We start from the raw sequence: 17,855 nt of genomic DNA, 5'->3' as shown, positions 1-17,855 counted from the left end.
GACTGCTTTCCTCATTGACGGACCTCATCGTGTGGCAGACCAAACTAATCGATCCACGTTGTTGACTTGCTCGATCTTGGATTTCCTGGTCAGATGAGAGCACGGGAAACACCTCAACAAAACGTCACTCTCACTGTCTCTCAGTTCAGAAGTCTGTTATTAATATAACTCAAACGGCCAACTTATCTCGCCGAGTAAAGGACTAAATTCAAATTATCTGTGTGTTCTTCCTGTATCCGTGTTGAATATGTCTGCGTCCGCTGGCGGTGCTGGATCTCCGGGCTCGGCCCTCTCCCCCGGCCCGGCTTCGGCTCCCGGCTCCGGCATGTCTATGTTCCGATGGCTGGAGGTGCTGGAGAAGGAGTTTGACAAGGCGTTTGTGGATGTGGATCTGTTACTGGGAGAGATCGACCCGGATCAGGCTGATATCACATATGAGGGCCGTCAGAAGATGACCAGTCTCAGCTCATGTTTTGCTCAGCTGTGTCATAAAGCCCAAACCATCTTCCAGCTCAACCACAAACTAGAGGTGAGGAAAAGAGATGAATGTTATCTTTTAAATTATTGTAGGCAAAGTTGTTCATTTATTGGCTGACAAAGATCTCCCTGTGTGTATTCCGTTTTGAATGTTTCAATATGAGTGTTTAGGATTGACTAACTATGACTTCTTTTTGGATTTGAAATAGATAATTTATACATTATGGCTGTAAGTCTTTAATACATGGTTTTTATTTTATTTCACAAAAATTAGATCTAGAATATAATTATGAATGTTCTCAAAAAGTGTAGCTACATATTTAAGATGGATTTCAAACTTCCACCAATATACAGTAACGAAAATTACAATGTAAATACCATGGCATAGCATTCACAATTCCATAGTGTGTGTGTGTGTATTATTTATATACCAAGTTAATGCACAATAAACCTGACAGACTGATCAAGACCCTGGCGCAAAGCAAGATGTACAAAACATCTTGTACATATTTAGAGTGAACGTTTTAAAGTTGAATAGGTAAAATCTAGGAAATTAGTTTCTATGTATTGTCAAAAACCTTATGCACTGAGAATGATGATTCTTCTAAGAGGTAAAAATGAATGCACATATCCATTCATTTTCATGTCTTAATGTATTTTGTCTCTAGGCTCTGTGTGTGCACACAGATGGCTGTATTTTGTATGTCAGTTACATAAACAAATATAAAAAGCTGCCAGTTTGGTAGCAGATTTATTTATCACCAGAAGTGCTTTGCATATGGTGAAAACCATGCTTGTGTAGCCACAAAACTATGAGGATGGGATATAAAAACCTGTTGAACCTGCTTAGCTCAGTGCCAGACATTGACTGCATTGCATCACATAAAAGATACCTCAACATTAACTGCAGCATAACATGCACTTATATGCCATCTCATGTTTGTAATAAGTGTTGTTGATGTTGAGCTCTGCTGACATGTGATTTTTCTGTTACACAGTCTAGATCAGTGGTATAATAAGTATAATGAGCTGATGACCTGAATCAGGTGTGTTTAATTGAGGAAACATGCAAAATGTGCAGTTCTGGGAGGCCTCCAGGAACGTGGTTGGGAACCACTGGTCTAGATTAGGGGTGGGCAATATAACCAAAATCTTATTTCATAATATGAGTAATTTTATTTCACGATAATGATATATATATCACAATATAGTTATTTTTGCTTTAAACATTTTTTTTATGATATCAAAATTTTTGATACCATTGAAATTTCATTATTCTTGTCAATATCACAATTTAATACTAGCCTAACTAAGTAAAAAAAACTCTCAAGCTTATTGAAGACAATATTAAACAGTCCGTAATTAAATAAGAACAAAGGAACTATTTACAAGCAATAGGATAACAAACTACAATAGAACAAATAGACCTATTTGAAAAAACTTTAAGGTGCCCTAGAATTAAATATTGAATTTACCTTGGCATAGTTGAATAACAAGAGTTCAGTACATGGAAAAGACATACACTGAGTTTCAAACTCCATTGTTTCCTCCTTCTTATATAAATCTCATTTGTTTAAAAGACCTCCGAAGAACAGGCGAATCTCAACATAACACCGACTGTTACGTAACAGCCGGGGTGTACGCCCCCAACATTTGCATATGCCAGCTCATGTTCAAGCCATTAGACAAGGGCAGAACGTCTGGATGTGCACAGCTGAATCATCAGACTAGGTAAGCAAGCAAGGACAACAGCGAAAAATGGCAGATGGAGCAATAATAACTGACATGATCCATGATATTATGATATTTTTAGTGATATTTGTAAATTGTCTTTCTAAATGTTTCATTAGCATGTTGCTAATGTACTGTTAAATGTGGTTAAAGTTACCATCGTTTCTTACAGTATTCACGGAGACAAGACTGTCGTTATTTTCATTTTTTAAACACTTGCAGTCTGTATAATTCATAAACACAACTTCATTCTTTATAAATCTCTCCAACAGTGTGTAATGTTAGCTTTAGCCACGGAGCATACTATCAAACTCATTCAGAATCAAATGTAAACATCCAAATAAATACCATACTTACGCAATTAGGCATGCTGCATGACGAACACTTTGTAAAGATCCATTTTGAGGGTTATATTAGCTGTGTGAACTTTGTTTATGCTGTTCAAGGCAAGCGCGAGCTCCAGGGGAGGGGGAGCACGAGAATTAAAGGGGCCGCAACCTATATATCGGTGCATAGTTAATGATGCCCCAAAATAGGCAGTTAAAAAAATGAATAAAAAAAAATCTAGGGGGTATTTTGAGCTGAAACTTCACAGACACATTCAGGGGACACCTTAGACTTATATTACATCTTTTAAAAAGACGTTCTAGGGCACCTTTAAAGCCCAAGAAATAAGAAATACTACATAAATTGTATATAGTAATCAATTTTGTAAAAAAAAACAAACACTGCCATCGCCATGTAAATTAAATATACATTTACTCTCATTAAAGTTACAAAAGTGATTCAGTCAAGAACTCTGAGAGATTTTCTCTCTTTTGTAGTTTGATTAACATTAATGACAGACAGCAGCAGGCTGCTGTCACTTTAAGAGCTAATGATCCAATATATTCACAGATCCAATATACTGTTACACATGCTTTTTCACAAAAGAAAATATTTTGAAGAATGTTGGTAACCAGACAGTTGACGGTAGCCATTTGACTTCCATAGTAGGAAAAAAATACTATGGAAGTCAATGGCTACCGTCAACTGTCTGGTTACCAACATTCTTCAGAATATCTTCTTTTGTGTTCAGCAGAAGAAAGAAACTCATACAGGTTTGGAGTAACTCTCTCAGACAGCGCACGCATATAGCGAAATGAGTTCTCTTTTGCTGCTTATTGCATCGCATAAGGTTTAAAATCACTTGTTTTTTAACTGTAAAAATGCATTAAAATAATAAGCTATCATGCGTAACTGTGATAGAGACAATAGTCCAAAATCTTTACCAGTTGACAAATTTCTACTTATTAATTGTGTCTACCCATATATCGCCCCCACCCCTAATCTAGATAATTCTTGTCCTGTCTGTGTGTTGACAGTTTCAGACTTCTCCCACCACTTTTCAAATCTTTTAATGGCTCTTTATCAAAGAGTATTACCTTCCACGGGGGAAATGAATCGTCTTTGCCATGGAGGAATCACTTGAGTCCAGGATATAAAATTCAAAACAACATGTGCTTAACAGTAGTGACTCACTGGTATTTGTGTGGGAGACTGAATTTCTTTCAGAGAAGGTAGTTTAGCAGGTGAAGAGGTTGCACATACACCCACGTCTTCACCGGCGCAGCAGCGCAGAGCAGATTAACACACAGCTTGATTAAAAACTCCCTGCTGTACATGAGGAGAGTTGGATGTGACAGTGAAGATTACAGCTTCCTGTCCTTAAAAAAACACTGTGGTGAGACTATATGGCAAAGTGATGGTATCATTCCATGGTATTAGGGCTGGAACTAATGATTATTTTTTCAATCGATTAATGTATTGATTATTTTTCCCAATTATAAACATACATGGTACTTATCCAAAACCCTCAGCATTGGTGTCCAAAAAGAAAACATAGTAAAGGCCCATTTACATCAAGAATGATAACCATAAAGATAACTATATTAGCGTCCACACCAACACACTATATATCGTTCGGTTTATTCTAAACGCGTGCTGCAGTTTTGTCATCTGCTGCTTTAAATGCTTGAGCTCTTTAAAGGTGCCTTCGAACATTTTTTTACAAGATGTAATATAAGTCTAAGGTGTCCCCTGAATGTGTCTGTGAAGTTTCAGCTCAAAATACCCCATAGATTTTTTTTAATTAATTTTTTTAACTGCCTATTTTGGGGCATCATTAAATATGAGCCGATTTAGGCTGCGGCCCCTTTAAATGCTCACGCTCCCCTCCCCCGGAGCTCACGCTTGATCCTCAAAATGGATCTTTACAAAGTGTTCGTCATGCATGCTGCATGCATACATCAGATTATGTGAGTATTGTATTTGGATGTTTACATTTCATTCTGAATGAGTTTGATAGTGCTCCGTGGCTAAAGCTAACATTACACACTGTTGGAGAGATTTATAAAGAATGAAGATGTGTTTATGAATTATACAGACTGCAAGTGTTTAATAATGAAAATAGCGACGGCTCTTGTCTCCGTGAATACAGTAATAACCGATGGTAACTTTAACCACATTTAACAGTACATTAGCAACATGCTAACAAAACATTTAGAAAGACAGTTTACAAATATCACTAAAAATATCATGTTATCATGGATCATGTCAGTTATTATTGCTCCATCTGCCATTTTTCGCTATTGTTCTTGCTTGCTTACCTAGTCTGATGTTTCGGCTGTGCACAGATCCAGATGTTAATACTGGCTGCCCTTGTCTAATGCCTTGAACATGAGCTGGCATATGCAAATATTGGGTCGTACATATTAATGATCCCGACTGTTACGTAACAGTCAGTGTTATGTTGACATTCGCCTGTTCTTCGGAGGTCTTTTAAACAAATGAGATTTACACAAGAAGGAGGAAACAATGGAGTTTGAGACTCACTGTATGTCATTTCCATGTACTGAACTCTTGTTATTCAACTATGCCAAGATAAATTCAATTTTTAATTCTAGGGCACCTTTAAAGTCTGGTGGATTCTGATTGGCTGTCATTGTTTTTATCATTCATCAACTGTGCTGTTATCATTATAGTTGTGGTGTGGACCCTGCTATTCTTTTATTTTAAAACATTTTTAGAAAAATATCTTTATCGTTATCTTTAATAGTTATCATCCTTGGTGTAAACGGGCCTTAATACTGTAGTACATTTTTGTTAGTTGATACACCAACATTATGACTCATGAAATGTTACTTGCGTAATGTGATGCATTGCTGAAAGAAACAGGATGTCATCCAACTGATTACAATTTTTCTTAAATTTATTGTTGTTTTAGTGGCTGTGTTTTAATTAGAATGCAGTGAATTAGCTACTAGAAAGTTTGCACAGCTAAAATCTTCCTGGAAATGTCTAGAAAGACTGTCACCAAAGAGAAGTCTGTTGTTTCACAGGAAGATCAAGTTATGACAATTTGATTAAAAATTATGAGGTCAAAAAAAAAGAAGAAAATATATACATGGATGAATTGTTCACAATAACATGCATTTAGAAATGTTCAGAATTCAGTAAATGGGGTCCATTTTGATTTCATGCTACTACTCCTGTGATGTCATTTTCCAAAGGACCCACCCAAATATCTTTCCCAAACACCCTTTTTTTCCCTCTATGCTGCATCACAAACACCAAACTCTTTTGGTGCCTTAGTTTCGAGTCAGAGTCAGTTACATTTTTAATTCAAGGGAAGATATTCAGTTTTGCCAGTAGAAATGTTGTTACAGAGAATATAGATTTACTTTTTACTTATAGATTGGAATGGGGAGTGGTGGGATTCTGAAGTATTTCGAAGAGCCATTGTGTTCAGATTCATCACTCTCGCTTCTCTTGTTTTGAGAACAATATACTGACAGATAAATGAACTTTCTCTGATGCGTTACTGCTAAATATGAGAGTCCCTCAGCTAACACTGGCTATCCAGCGGCAGCTGGGCGCATAAATAAATTAGTGGACTTTCTTCGAGAGGACTTTTATTTTTGTACTTGACGCAGCTTCGCTACTAAAGAGGCTGAAATGCTGGAGGATTGAGCTGCTTTCTAATGGCAGTGCCTTCAGATGGAGAACAGGATCACATTATTCATTGCGGCTGTGGTTGTTAATGAGTTCTCGGATGAGAATATGCTCTTCTGAAGGGAAGAGGAAGATAAATTAATTAACCATTTAAAAAAAAATGCTTGTTTATGTTTCGGATGAACATAGGATGAACAAAATGTCACGTGGTCTTTGGTTGCATAATTTTAAATTGTCAGTTTTCCTTTGAATTAGAGTCTGTTAGGATAAACATTTGTCTTCGTTATCATGTTGTTTGTTTTTTCATTTTCGGTGATCTGTTCTGGGAAGTATGGTGCAACGCAGACACTATTTGAGTCAGCGCAAGTCTCAGCATGATTCATGGTTTTTGGACGGCAAGTTAATAATACTCTGTGTATGTGTGCTTTTTAGGCTCAGCTGGTGGACTTGCGGTCAGAGCTGACAGATGTTCAGGCAGAGAAGGTCGTGGTGGAGAAGGATGTTCACGAACAGCTTCTGCAACTCCACGCCATGCAGCTCAAACTCCAAGCCAAAGGCGGCCAGGCAGTCGACTCTGACTCTATCAAGGACAGGATGGTGGGCACAGCTTCACATTACTACAAATGTAGCAGAACTGACTAGGTTTTATATCCAGATGTGTTACTAAAAAAGTGCCCTGTAGGACACGATATATAATATGTTAGCATTAAAGGGACAGTTCACCCAGAAATAAAAATTCTGTCATCATTTACTCCAAACCTGTATGAATTTCTTTCTTCTGCTGAACACAAAAGAAGATATTTTGAAGAATATGGGTAACCAAACAAGTTACCCATATTCTTCACCATAACTTCTTTTGTGTTCAGCAGAAAAATGAAATTCATACAGGTTTGGAACAACTTGAGGTTGAGTAAATGATGAGAGAATTTCATTTTTGGGTGAACTATTCCTTTAAGGCCACCTGGATGTTCACAAAAGTATGTGGACACCTGATCACTGAACATCTCATTCCAAAACTATGGGCATTAATGTGGAATTGGAACTATTATAATGGCCTCCACTCTTTTGGGAAGATGTGACAATGACTGATGGAGGAATTTGCATCCATTGGGGTGTCAGTGATGTTTGGTAATTAAGACTAACTAGTTGAGTGGGGTTAAGAACATGCCAGTCGAGTTCTTCCAGACATGTCTCAAAAAAGTATTACTAGATGAACCTGCAGGCTATTTTGTGTACAGAACTGTTGTCAAACTGTCGTCAAACCACCGACTACGAATGTGTGCTGTAGGTTTAGTTTTCCATTCATTGGAACTATGGTGCCTAGATGTATTTCCAAGCTACACAGTATGCAAATAGCAGATAAGATGATAGTTATTTACAAGTTTTGACCAAGAGTTGATATATTCTGTAATATTTTATTAAAATAAATGAAACATTAATCACTAAAAACTAACCCTAACTGAATGAAAGATGCATGTATTCATTTTCTAAAGATTACAGTTAAAGGGTTAGTTCACCCAAAAATGAAAATTCTCTCATTAATTACTCATCATCATGTCGCTCCAAACACATAAGACCTTTGTTCATCTTTAGCACAAATTAAGATATTTTTGATAAAATCCAATGGCTCAGTGAAGCCTCCATTGCCAGCAAGACAATTAACACATTCAGATGCCCAGAAAGCTACTAAAGACATATTTAAAACAGTTCATGTGACTGCAGTGGTTCAACTTTAATGTTATGAGGCGACGGTAATACTTTTTGTGTGCCAAAAAAAACTAAATAAGTACTTTATTATATCTTAATTTGTGTTCCGAAGATGAACGAAGGTCTTAAGTGTTTGGTGAGGGTGAATAATTAATGACAGAATTTCCATTTTTGGGTGAACTAACCCTTTAACAGTGTTATATAAGAGTGTTGAGTGATGGAAAACTGCACAATTAAATATTCATAAATATATATTTATCACGGAAACCGTGATACATTTTTTTCAGGATTCCTTGATAAATAAAAAGGTCAAAACAACAGCATTTATTTAAAATAGAATTGTTTGTAACACTGTATTTTACTGTCTCTTTTGATCAATTTAATGCATCCTTGCAGAATAAAATAAATATCCAATTTGGACTGATACCATTACATAAAAAAAAAATCACTATTTTATAAACCTTCTACGTCAAGCTTTCGATGGCAGTTTGTAAGTGGACAGTGAGTGTTGAAGCTGCAGACAGTGTTTGTGCACTTCATGCTTCAACACTCGTCTGTCCTGTTCTGTGAGCTTCTGTAGCTGACCTGTCATTGTTCCCAGACTTTTTCACTTCACAGTAGCATCACTTAGAGTAGCCAAGGGCAGAAATCGGAGAAAACGACTTGTATGTCTGTAGAGATTACATGGCTTTACAAGATTGACTGGAATAGCCGAGTCCACTAATTAGCACGTGTCCTCATACTTTTGTAGCTGTGACATTTGATGATGTAATTGCAGTGTCTTTATATGATCAGCTGTAATGAACACTAACAGGCTCTGGTTGGGTTGGCACTCTGCTCTGTGTCTTCCTGATTTAACCCTGCTGATGTAAGGATGACTGATGAAGCTTCTTTAACCAGCCTTCCTGTTTAACCCTGCATCTCTAACTTCTGACCCTCTGTTTTTCTCCTCAATCTTAAGCCTGTTCCCTCAGTGGAGGACAAGGTAAGTTTTGCATTGTTTCGAGTCTGTGTGTGTCCCATCTAACTCCACTCTTTTTGCCAGTTAATGCTTCTGCTTTCTGTTTCAACCATGTTCTCTTTGGCCGCATTTACACTGCAGGTCTTGATGCCCAATTCCGTTTTGTTGACTATATCCAGCTTACATCTTCTTTTAAAAGTGACCCATATCCAGTATCCGCATTTACACTGTACACTTGGTGAAACAACCCAAGGTAGACGTACTGACCCGGAAAAGCTTAGTCCGAAAAACGGTGTGATTTGCAATGGACGCAGATGAAATGATAACACAAGCTTTTGCTTTTCGCACCATCTCTTAAGATGGAGAAAAAAGCCCTTGTTGCAGCCTGGGCATTGAAAGTGTCATGTGATAGAGGTTGGTGTCCACCTGAGTTGACGTCATTTACCTCTGTTGCTTTTTCAGTGACGTGACTCAAATATATCCGAATATCCGATCTGTCCTCTTACATGGCAGACGCAAATGCACATATTCAATTCATATCAGATTTATTTCCACATATAAATGAGGTATAAAACCAGTCTGAGAATATCAGAATCTGTGTACTTTTTTCCTGCTTACTCATTCGTGGGTCAGGGGAGAAAAAAAAAAAAAAACGGAATTAGGTCACTTGAACCATGTAATGTAAATGCGGCTTTTGTGTACTAGTAGATTAACTGCTAGAGCTGCACAGTATATTGGAGGCTGATACATTATTCACTGAGAACTAGTAGAATTACAGCCAAAAATTTTAACGGATAATGTATTATAGTATGGTTTCTTAAGACATGATTTGTATTGCGGACATAAGTCCTATGTATGTTATTGTTATTGTATTGTGTTTGGGCTAGGGCTGCACGATTTGTGGAAAAAATGTAATTTTTCTGATAAAAATTGTGATTAAACAAATTCCAGGTTTGCTGTACAATTTGGGCAAATTTTTGTGATTTATATATCAATATTAATAGTACTAAATAAAAATGACTAAAGAAGAAATATTACTATTGTAATATTTCACTTAAAAATTAAAAATTAATAAATAATAATTTCATTTATTTTACATAACAACTGTAAAAGTACTATACTAATATTTATGGCTGTCTTTATTTATTTTTTTTCATTTTTAAATGTTAAACCATCAAACATTTATTTTGACTGAAACCACAGGGAGCTTCTCTTTTGTTGATAAATGCTTCCCAAGTTTAGATGATGATTTGTGCATGTTACGTTCCCAAATTCATGTTAAAGCAAGTTAAGCAACCCAAACTCAGAGAAGATTCAGAGATGCGCTGCATCTGAAATCGAATACTTCCCTACTAGATAGTATGCCAACAGAGTAGCATGTTTGAATAGGCTGCGTTCCAGTTCATTTTTTTTTATGCCCTTCCCTCGCTAACTTCCCTCAGTCTCGTTGACTCGGATGTATGTCATTGCTTACGTTGCACGAGTGCCCACTACTGGCGGAACCTTTGCATTGGAACATCCTAAGCCCTTGATCACTTGGAATCCACTATGGAGTTGATTTATTATTTAATTTTTTATTTAAATTGTTTAATGCAGCATTCCATATGTATACAGTGGCAAGAAAAAGTATGTGAACCACTTGCAGAATCTGTGAAAATGTGAATAATTTTAATAAAATAAGAGAGATCATACAAAATGCATGTTATTTTTTATTTAGTACTGTCCTGAGTAAGATATTTTATATGAAAGATGTTTGCATTTAGTTCACAAGACAAAAAAATAGCTGAATTTATTGAAATAACCCCATTCAAAAGTTTGTGAACCATTGATTCTCAATACCGTGTGTGGTTACCTGATGATCCACGACTGTTTGTTTGTTTTGTGATGGTTGTTCATGAGTCTCTTGTTTGTTCTGAGCAGTTAAACTGAGCTCTGTTCATCAGAAAAATCCTCCAGGTCCTGCAGATTCATCAGTTTTCAAGCATTTTTTTGCATATTTGAACCCTTTCCAGCAGTGACTGTATGATTTTGAGATCCATCTTTTCACACTGAGGAGAACTGAGGGACTCAAACTCAACTATTAAAAAAGGTTCAAACATTCACTGATGCTCCAGAAGGAAACACGACACATTAAGAGTCGAGGGGTGAAAACTTTTGAATTCAAATATCAAGGTAAATTGTACTTCTTTTTTTTTTCCGGGAAACATGCAAGTATCTTCTGTTGCTTCCGAAGGGCAGTACTAAATGAAAAACAATGATATTTAAACAAAATAAGAAAAATTGTGACGTCTTCATCCTGTTCAAAAGTTTTCACCCCTCGCCTCTTAATGCATCGTGTTTCCTTCTGGAGCATCAGTGAATGTTTGAACCTTTTTAATAGTTGAGTTTGAGTCCCTCAATTGTCCTCAGTGTGAAAACACAGATCTCAAAATCATTCAGTCACTGCTGGAAAGGGTTCAAATATGCAAAAATGCTTGAAAACTGATGAATCTGCAGGACCTGGAGGATTTTTCTGAAGAACAGAGCTCAGTTTAACTGCTCAGGACAAACAAGAGACTCATGAACAACCATCACAAAACACAAAAACAGTCGTGGATCATCAGGTAACCACACACAGTATTGAGAATCAATGGTTCACATACTTATGAATGGGGTTATTTTAATAAATTCAGCTATTGTTTTGTCTTGTGAACTAAATGCAAACATCTTTTATGTAAAATATCTTACTCAGGAGAGTACTAAATGTAAAATAACATGCATTGTGTATGATCCCTCTTATTTTATTAAAATCATTCACATTTTCACAGATTCTGCAAGTGGTTCACATACTTTTTCTTGCCACTGTATAGATGTGTTTAGGTTGTTTTAAATGTTTAAAAAATAATTAATATATCATAGAGTTGTTTGTGGTGGGGGTAAATTAAACACGATCTGCGGTGACGTCACAATCGTGTTGCATTGTGGTATATGGAGCTGTCTGAAGTGTACATATGAAGTAGACTCGCTCCCTCGGTCAAAATCAAGGGGTCGAGGGTCTTTCCATATAAACTTCACTCGTCCACTTCACGAAATGGAACACACTTTAAAATGGCGGCAGGGATTCCCCTGTAGTTGTGGGAAGTGCTTAAGGAAGTTTGCGAGTGTGTGTCTAAAAGCGAAGTCATAGTGTTCGAAAAACAGTAGGGGAAAAGTACCCGGATGACCTACTATACATACGAACTTCATTCATACCACCCAGATACTTTTTTTTTAATGGTCGCGAAATTGAAATGTAGTACCTACTCAGTATGTGATTCAGACGCACCAATGCAGTTTTTGCATCTACTGCGAACTGAAGCGCTCTAAAATGCTGAAACACTAATAAGATAATGAGCTGCTCGGGTGTAAGAACACAATGAATATTTATTTTATTAAATCATTGCCTTAGTGATTTGATTAATCGTGCAGCCCTATTAGTTAATTATTTTGATCGGCTGATGGGGTTACAATGAAAAAATAAAATAATTGGTATTGGTCACATCAAACTTTTAAGGTGTGGTCATTTACCGGTGTTGGCAAAATTTTGCGGGTGATATCCAGTCATTTAAATAGGAATTTAAATAGGAATCCACACAATCAGGAATTTCACGAGGGAATTTCACATTGACCAACAAAAAGGTGATTGGTTTGAAAGTGAATTCTGTGTGAGCTGTGCTTCATGCAGCGCTACAACATTAACAGTGGACCTTTTTCACCCGCAAAATTTCACCAAATTAACACTAATGTGACCGTGCCTTTAATTATTGGTACAAGCTGATCATTATCAGCCATAAACTTCAGTATAGGTGCATAGCTACTGCTAGATGTTTCTGTTTTACTCCAGGGGTTGTAACAAATGAAGAGGTGCCATCATATGCAAGTCATGTTCTATTAGCTTTCCTGATTGGCTGGATTCATGTCACACTATTGGCTAATTTGTAATAACTATCTACATTTGTTACAATTCTGAGTCTATAGTATGTGCACACATTTAGTGGTATGTTTTAAAGGAATAGTTCACCCAAAAATGTAAACTTTTATTTACTCACCCTCAAGCCATCCTAGGTGTATCCTAGGTGCTTTCTTTTTTCAGCCAAAAACAATCACAAACAAGTTATATTAAATAATATCCTGGCTCTTCCCAGCTCTGTAATGGCATTGAGTAGTATCTGAGTTTCCAAAAAGCACATCCATCCTTCATAAAAGTAATCCATACGACTCCAGGGGGTTAATAAATACCTTCTGAAGCGATGGGTTTTTCTAAGAAAAATATCCATATTTAAAACTTTATAAACTGTAACGGCTTATTCAATGCCATTACAAAGCTGGGAAGAGCCAGGGTATTATTTAATATAACTCCAATTGTGTTCGTCTGAAAGAAGGGCTTGAGGGTGAGTAAATTATGGAATAATTTTCATTTATATGTGAACTATCCTTTTAACTAGAGTGTTTGTCTGGTGATCTCACCTCACCTGTGTCATTTGTACTGTTGTGGTGTTGTAGTTTTTGCGGTCATTGTGGTGACGTAGGTCTTCTGCTTCTTGTCCTCTTGGGCAGCACGTTGGAAGAGCTGTTAATAACAGTGTTTTGATGTTACTCTGCTGGGACGACTTACCTCAGTATACATACATGGTCAGACCTCCAGCACACCACAGATTTTTTGCGCTCAGCTGCTCACCTCTTGTCTTTGTTTGATTACATTTCACAGGAGAAGGAACTGGAGGCCAGTAAGAAAGAAAAAGTGAAGGAGGCCAAGTTGGAGGCAGAGGTGAAGTTGCTGAAGAAGGAGAACGAGGCCCTCCGCAGGCACATTGCGGTACTACAGGCTGAGGTGTATGGTGCCAGACTGGCAGCCAAGTACTTGGACAAGGAGCTGGCTGGGAGGTAAGAGACGGCATTGTTCTTCTGTTCTGATTGACCGCTGTGTGGGTTTCATGTGGCGATTTCTTGCGCACAGAGCCGAAGTGGTTGGTAACGGGAATGCTCTTTTTATTTAGGGTGCAGCAGATCCAGTTGCTCGGGCGAGACATGAAAGGACCAGCTCATGACAAACTGTGGAACCAGCTTGAAGCGGAGATTCACCTGCACCGCCACAAAACGGTGATCCGAGCCTGCAGGGGGCGCAATGATCCCAAGAAGCCCTTGCCATCACCTGTGGGGCATGTAAGACAGCACATTGAGTTCATTTGCCAATATTGCATACAGAAGGCGAACTAGTTATATCAGACTGAACTTTGAATAGTCAAGAGAATAATGTGCCTATAGTGTATTTCAACCCAAAATCAAAATCAGAAATTAAAAATGTAATTTCTTATATTTTATTATATTTCTTATATACTTTTTTAAATAATAAATACATTTTTTATTTAAAAAAATGATTTAAATTAATAATTTGCAATAATTATTAATAATTAATAAGCCTATTTTAAGCATTTTTTTTTTTTTTGCATTGTGAAATTTAAGAAATGGCAATCATGCTGCCCCTGCATACATAAAATTTTACTTTTCAAATTTGCAATTTTAAAAATAATTTTTAAAAATATATTTAATATTAATATTGAATTAAACTGTAGTCTTTAAATCTTTATATATTATATAATGCAATATATTATAGAATATATGTATTAATATATTTAAATAAAATATTTTTTAAATATAGTAAATATAAAATGTAAGATTTTTCGTATTTAAATATTAATATTGACTTAATTATTAGTCTATAAAATTATTTAAATGAAATAGATTTTAAATATTAAATATACTATATACTCCCAGTAACGAGAATGACAAAGTATTTGACAAAGTAATTTATTCCTGTGATGCAAAGCTGAATTTTCAGCATCGTTACTCCAGTCTTCAGTGTCACATGATCCTTCAGAAATCATTCTAATATGCTGATTTGCATATTTTATTTATTTATTTTTTTATTTTTTGATGAACTATGACTATTTTCATGTGATTCACTCTTGAGTGTGTCCTATATATTATATTTATATTAATATATTAATATGTATATATTAATTTACCTCTCCAGGACACAGATTCTCTGAAGAAGACTCAAGGAGTCGGCCCTATACGCAAAGTGGTTCTGGCCAAAGAAGATCATGAAGGACTTGGCATCTCTATTACTGTGAGTTCAACATTTGCTTTAATATATAGGCTGCTCCATTCATTTTTTATGATTGTGAACTAGGCATGATTTTATTTAATGTTTGTTCCAAAATCAAAGTCTGATTTGATGTTTGCATTCATGGAACTAATACAGGGTGGGAAAGAGCATGGAGTCCCCATCCTCATCTCCGAAATCCACCCCACCCAGCCTGCAGAGCGCTGCGGAGGACTGCATGTGGGAGATGCCATCTTAGCTGTCAACAACATCAACCTGAGAGATGCAAAGCACAAAGAGGCCGTCACTATCCTCTCACAGCAGGTGAGACGCGCACACAGACTCTCTTTCGGTTCAGTTTTCAGCTCGACGAGGGGGCTGTCAGATCAGGCTTAGCATGTGACCTATGACTTATTATTAGAATCATGATTCAATCCCATCCTCACACCTGCAGAGAACCTCCCAAAGGTTAAGATGCTCTTTAATTGGGCTTGTGAGGTGTAATTATGACGGATTTGAAGAGAACGTACTGCTTTAAAGAGATAGTTCACCCAAAAATGAAAATTCTTTCATCATTTTCTCACCCTCATGTTGTTCCAAACACATTTGACTTTCTTTTTTCTGTTGAACACAAAAGGTGGCCACTCTTTTTAATTAAATGAAAGGAAGTGAGGAGTGGACATAGTGTGTCAAGCTCTAAAGTAACAACAAAAGTGCACCATTTATATGACTCAAGTCTTCTGAAGTCATATGATAGGTTTGTGTGAGCAATCAAAGGTTATATTTACCTCACATAAGAAACATGCATACAGACACCCACACTTCAAGACACTAACTTTTTTTTTTTTCTCTACAGAGGGGGGAAATCGAGTTTGAAGTGGTTTATGTGGCTCCAGAAGTGGACTCTGATGACGAGAACGTGGAGTATGAAGATGACAGCGGACACCGCTACCGTCTGTACCTGGACGAGCTGGAAGAGGCATCGGGAGCCAATCACAACAATGGCACTGCTGACCCCGCCTCTCTACAAGGCAAGTCCATTGAAATGAATTGATTTTCTTCATGGCAAATGACCCAAAACTGAAAATCATTTTCTACAGCATTTATTAAACCATTTACATTTATAAATATACTATTATTCATTGTCAATTCATGTTTGTTTGTAATACATTAATATTTTTTCATAATTGTTTTTAATCTTTGATGCTGATAAGGCAATTAAAAGTAAATGAATAAATAATGCTAAAATAATATTAGGCTATTATTAATCTGTCAATTTATTAGTATACTTTTGTCCTATTTCAACTTATACTATTGTTTATTGTCAGTTCATGTTTGTTTGTTCATAATATATTAAAATTTTATTATTATTTTAAAATATTTTTATATTTGATGCTAAGACAATAAGTAATTAATATGAATTAATGAATAAATAATGCTATAATAATAAAGGTAATTTAAAATACAACTTGATATTAACATAGATTAACATAAATTATATCAAATTATTATATAAAAAATATACACTACTGTTGGGGTTGGTGAGATTTGACATTAGTCTCTTCTGCTCAGCAAAGCTGCATTTATTTGATCAAAAATGCAGTAAAATCAGTCATATTTTAACTGATTTTTATTTTGTAATATGTTTTAAAATTTTACAGTTAATTCCTGTGATGCAAAGCTGAATTTTCAGCATCATTACTCCATCATTACTCCAGTCTTCAGTGTCACATGATCCTTCAGAAATCATTGGGAAATCATTCAGAAATCACCAGGATTCTTTGATGAATAGAAAGTTCAAAGTTCAACAGCATTTATTTGGAATAGAAATCTTTTGTAACATTATAAATGTCTTCACTGTTACTTTTGATCAATTTAAAGCATCCTTGCTGAATAAAAGTATGAATTTCTTTCAATAAAAAAACCCTTTTTGAACAGTAGTGTATGTAATCATATTGTTACAATCTGCGCAGCAGTTAATCATTAAAACCAAAGGTTTAGTTAATGGTTTAAAGAAAACAGTGCATTTTATCTAAACTGGCCATCCATTTTCTTTATCCTTACAGCTGTAGGGAAGCACTTAGCAAACAACAGAACAGAGAACGGAGATACCGGCTTGTCCAGCGAAAGCCCTTCAGACGACAAGACCTCCAAGACAGCAGAGTCTGCAGAGAGCTCCTCTTAGATCTCCAGCCTACGAGAATGATCCTGAAGATGAGAGAGGAGCGTCAGGCGCAGAGACGGAGAGCAGAAAGAGATTAAGACTGCACATGTATAATATGTAACATACGAGATTATTCGTTTTATGCCGTATGGAGAACAGACTGCTTCAACGTCCACTGGAGATGGATGAACCACTGAGAAACACTGAGAGAAGAGGACATAATGTTACTCAGTGGCCACAAAGGATTGTTTGCAAATATACGTCACCATCTTGGTCTATAGTTGTAAAGAAACACTTGAGGGGACAAAATGACGATCTGCATAGATGACTAAAGTGATTGGATGGAATTATATGGTATAAGAGTTTCTTGACTTCCTCTTTTGTGTAACCTCACCGTGCATTTAATGACCCTCCATAGGTGAGCTGAATCTGAGCTCAGATGTACTTTAACGATTCACACTTCTTCTCTCGTACTGAAGTAGATGGATATAGCAATGAGTTACTGTTTGCTCAAAGTGTACGTTCATATAAAACATCGTTTTTAACCTCGCGGTTTTAGCCTAGTGTGAGCCGATCCTGTTCTAAAGCAAAGGCAAACAGGATAATGTCACTTCCTGTTTTGTGCACAGGGTGGTCAGTGGGTGACGGAAGAGAAACAACACAGGGTGTTGTAATAACAGTGCACATCCACATGTGAT

At 36.5% G+C, this 17,855-nt stretch overlaps 1 protein-coding gene across 2 annotated transcripts; it reads left to right on the top strand.

Annotated features, from left to right (window-relative positions):
* Window positions 1-66: 66 nt before the first annotated feature.
* Window positions 67-17,522, top strand: gopc (golgi-associated PDZ and coiled-coil motif containing). 2 transcript variants are annotated; one of them, XM_048207559.1, is made up of 9 exons: window positions 67-529; window positions 6,634-6,798; window positions 8,870-8,893; window positions 13,596-13,771; window positions 13,885-14,050; window positions 14,922-15,017; window positions 15,153-15,317; window positions 15,850-16,024; window positions 17,060-17,522. In XM_048207559.1, the coding sequence occupies exons 1-9, from the start codon at window positions 248-250 to the stop codon at window positions 17,176-17,178; spliced, it is 1,368 nt and encodes a 455-aa protein (XP_048063516.1). In that variant the 5' UTR covers window positions 67-247; the 3' UTR covers window positions 17,179-17,522. The 2 variants fall into 2 exon arrangements, with proteins under 2 accessions (XP_048063516.1, XP_048063517.1); XM_048207560.1 differs by lacking the exon at window positions 8,870-8,893.
* The last annotated feature ends 333 nt before the right edge of the window (window positions 17,523-17,855 follow it).

This window comes from Megalobrama amblycephala, linkage group LG11 (assembly GCF_018812025.1).
Source record: "Megalobrama amblycephala isolate DHTTF-2021 linkage group LG11, ASM1881202v1, whole genome shotgun sequence".
NCBI lineage: Eukaryota > Metazoa > Chordata > Actinopteri > Cypriniformes > Xenocyprididae > Megalobrama > Megalobrama amblycephala.
The sequence above is the reverse complement of the archived record's forward strand: the minus strand, read 5'-3'. Positions and strand labels throughout refer to the sequence as shown.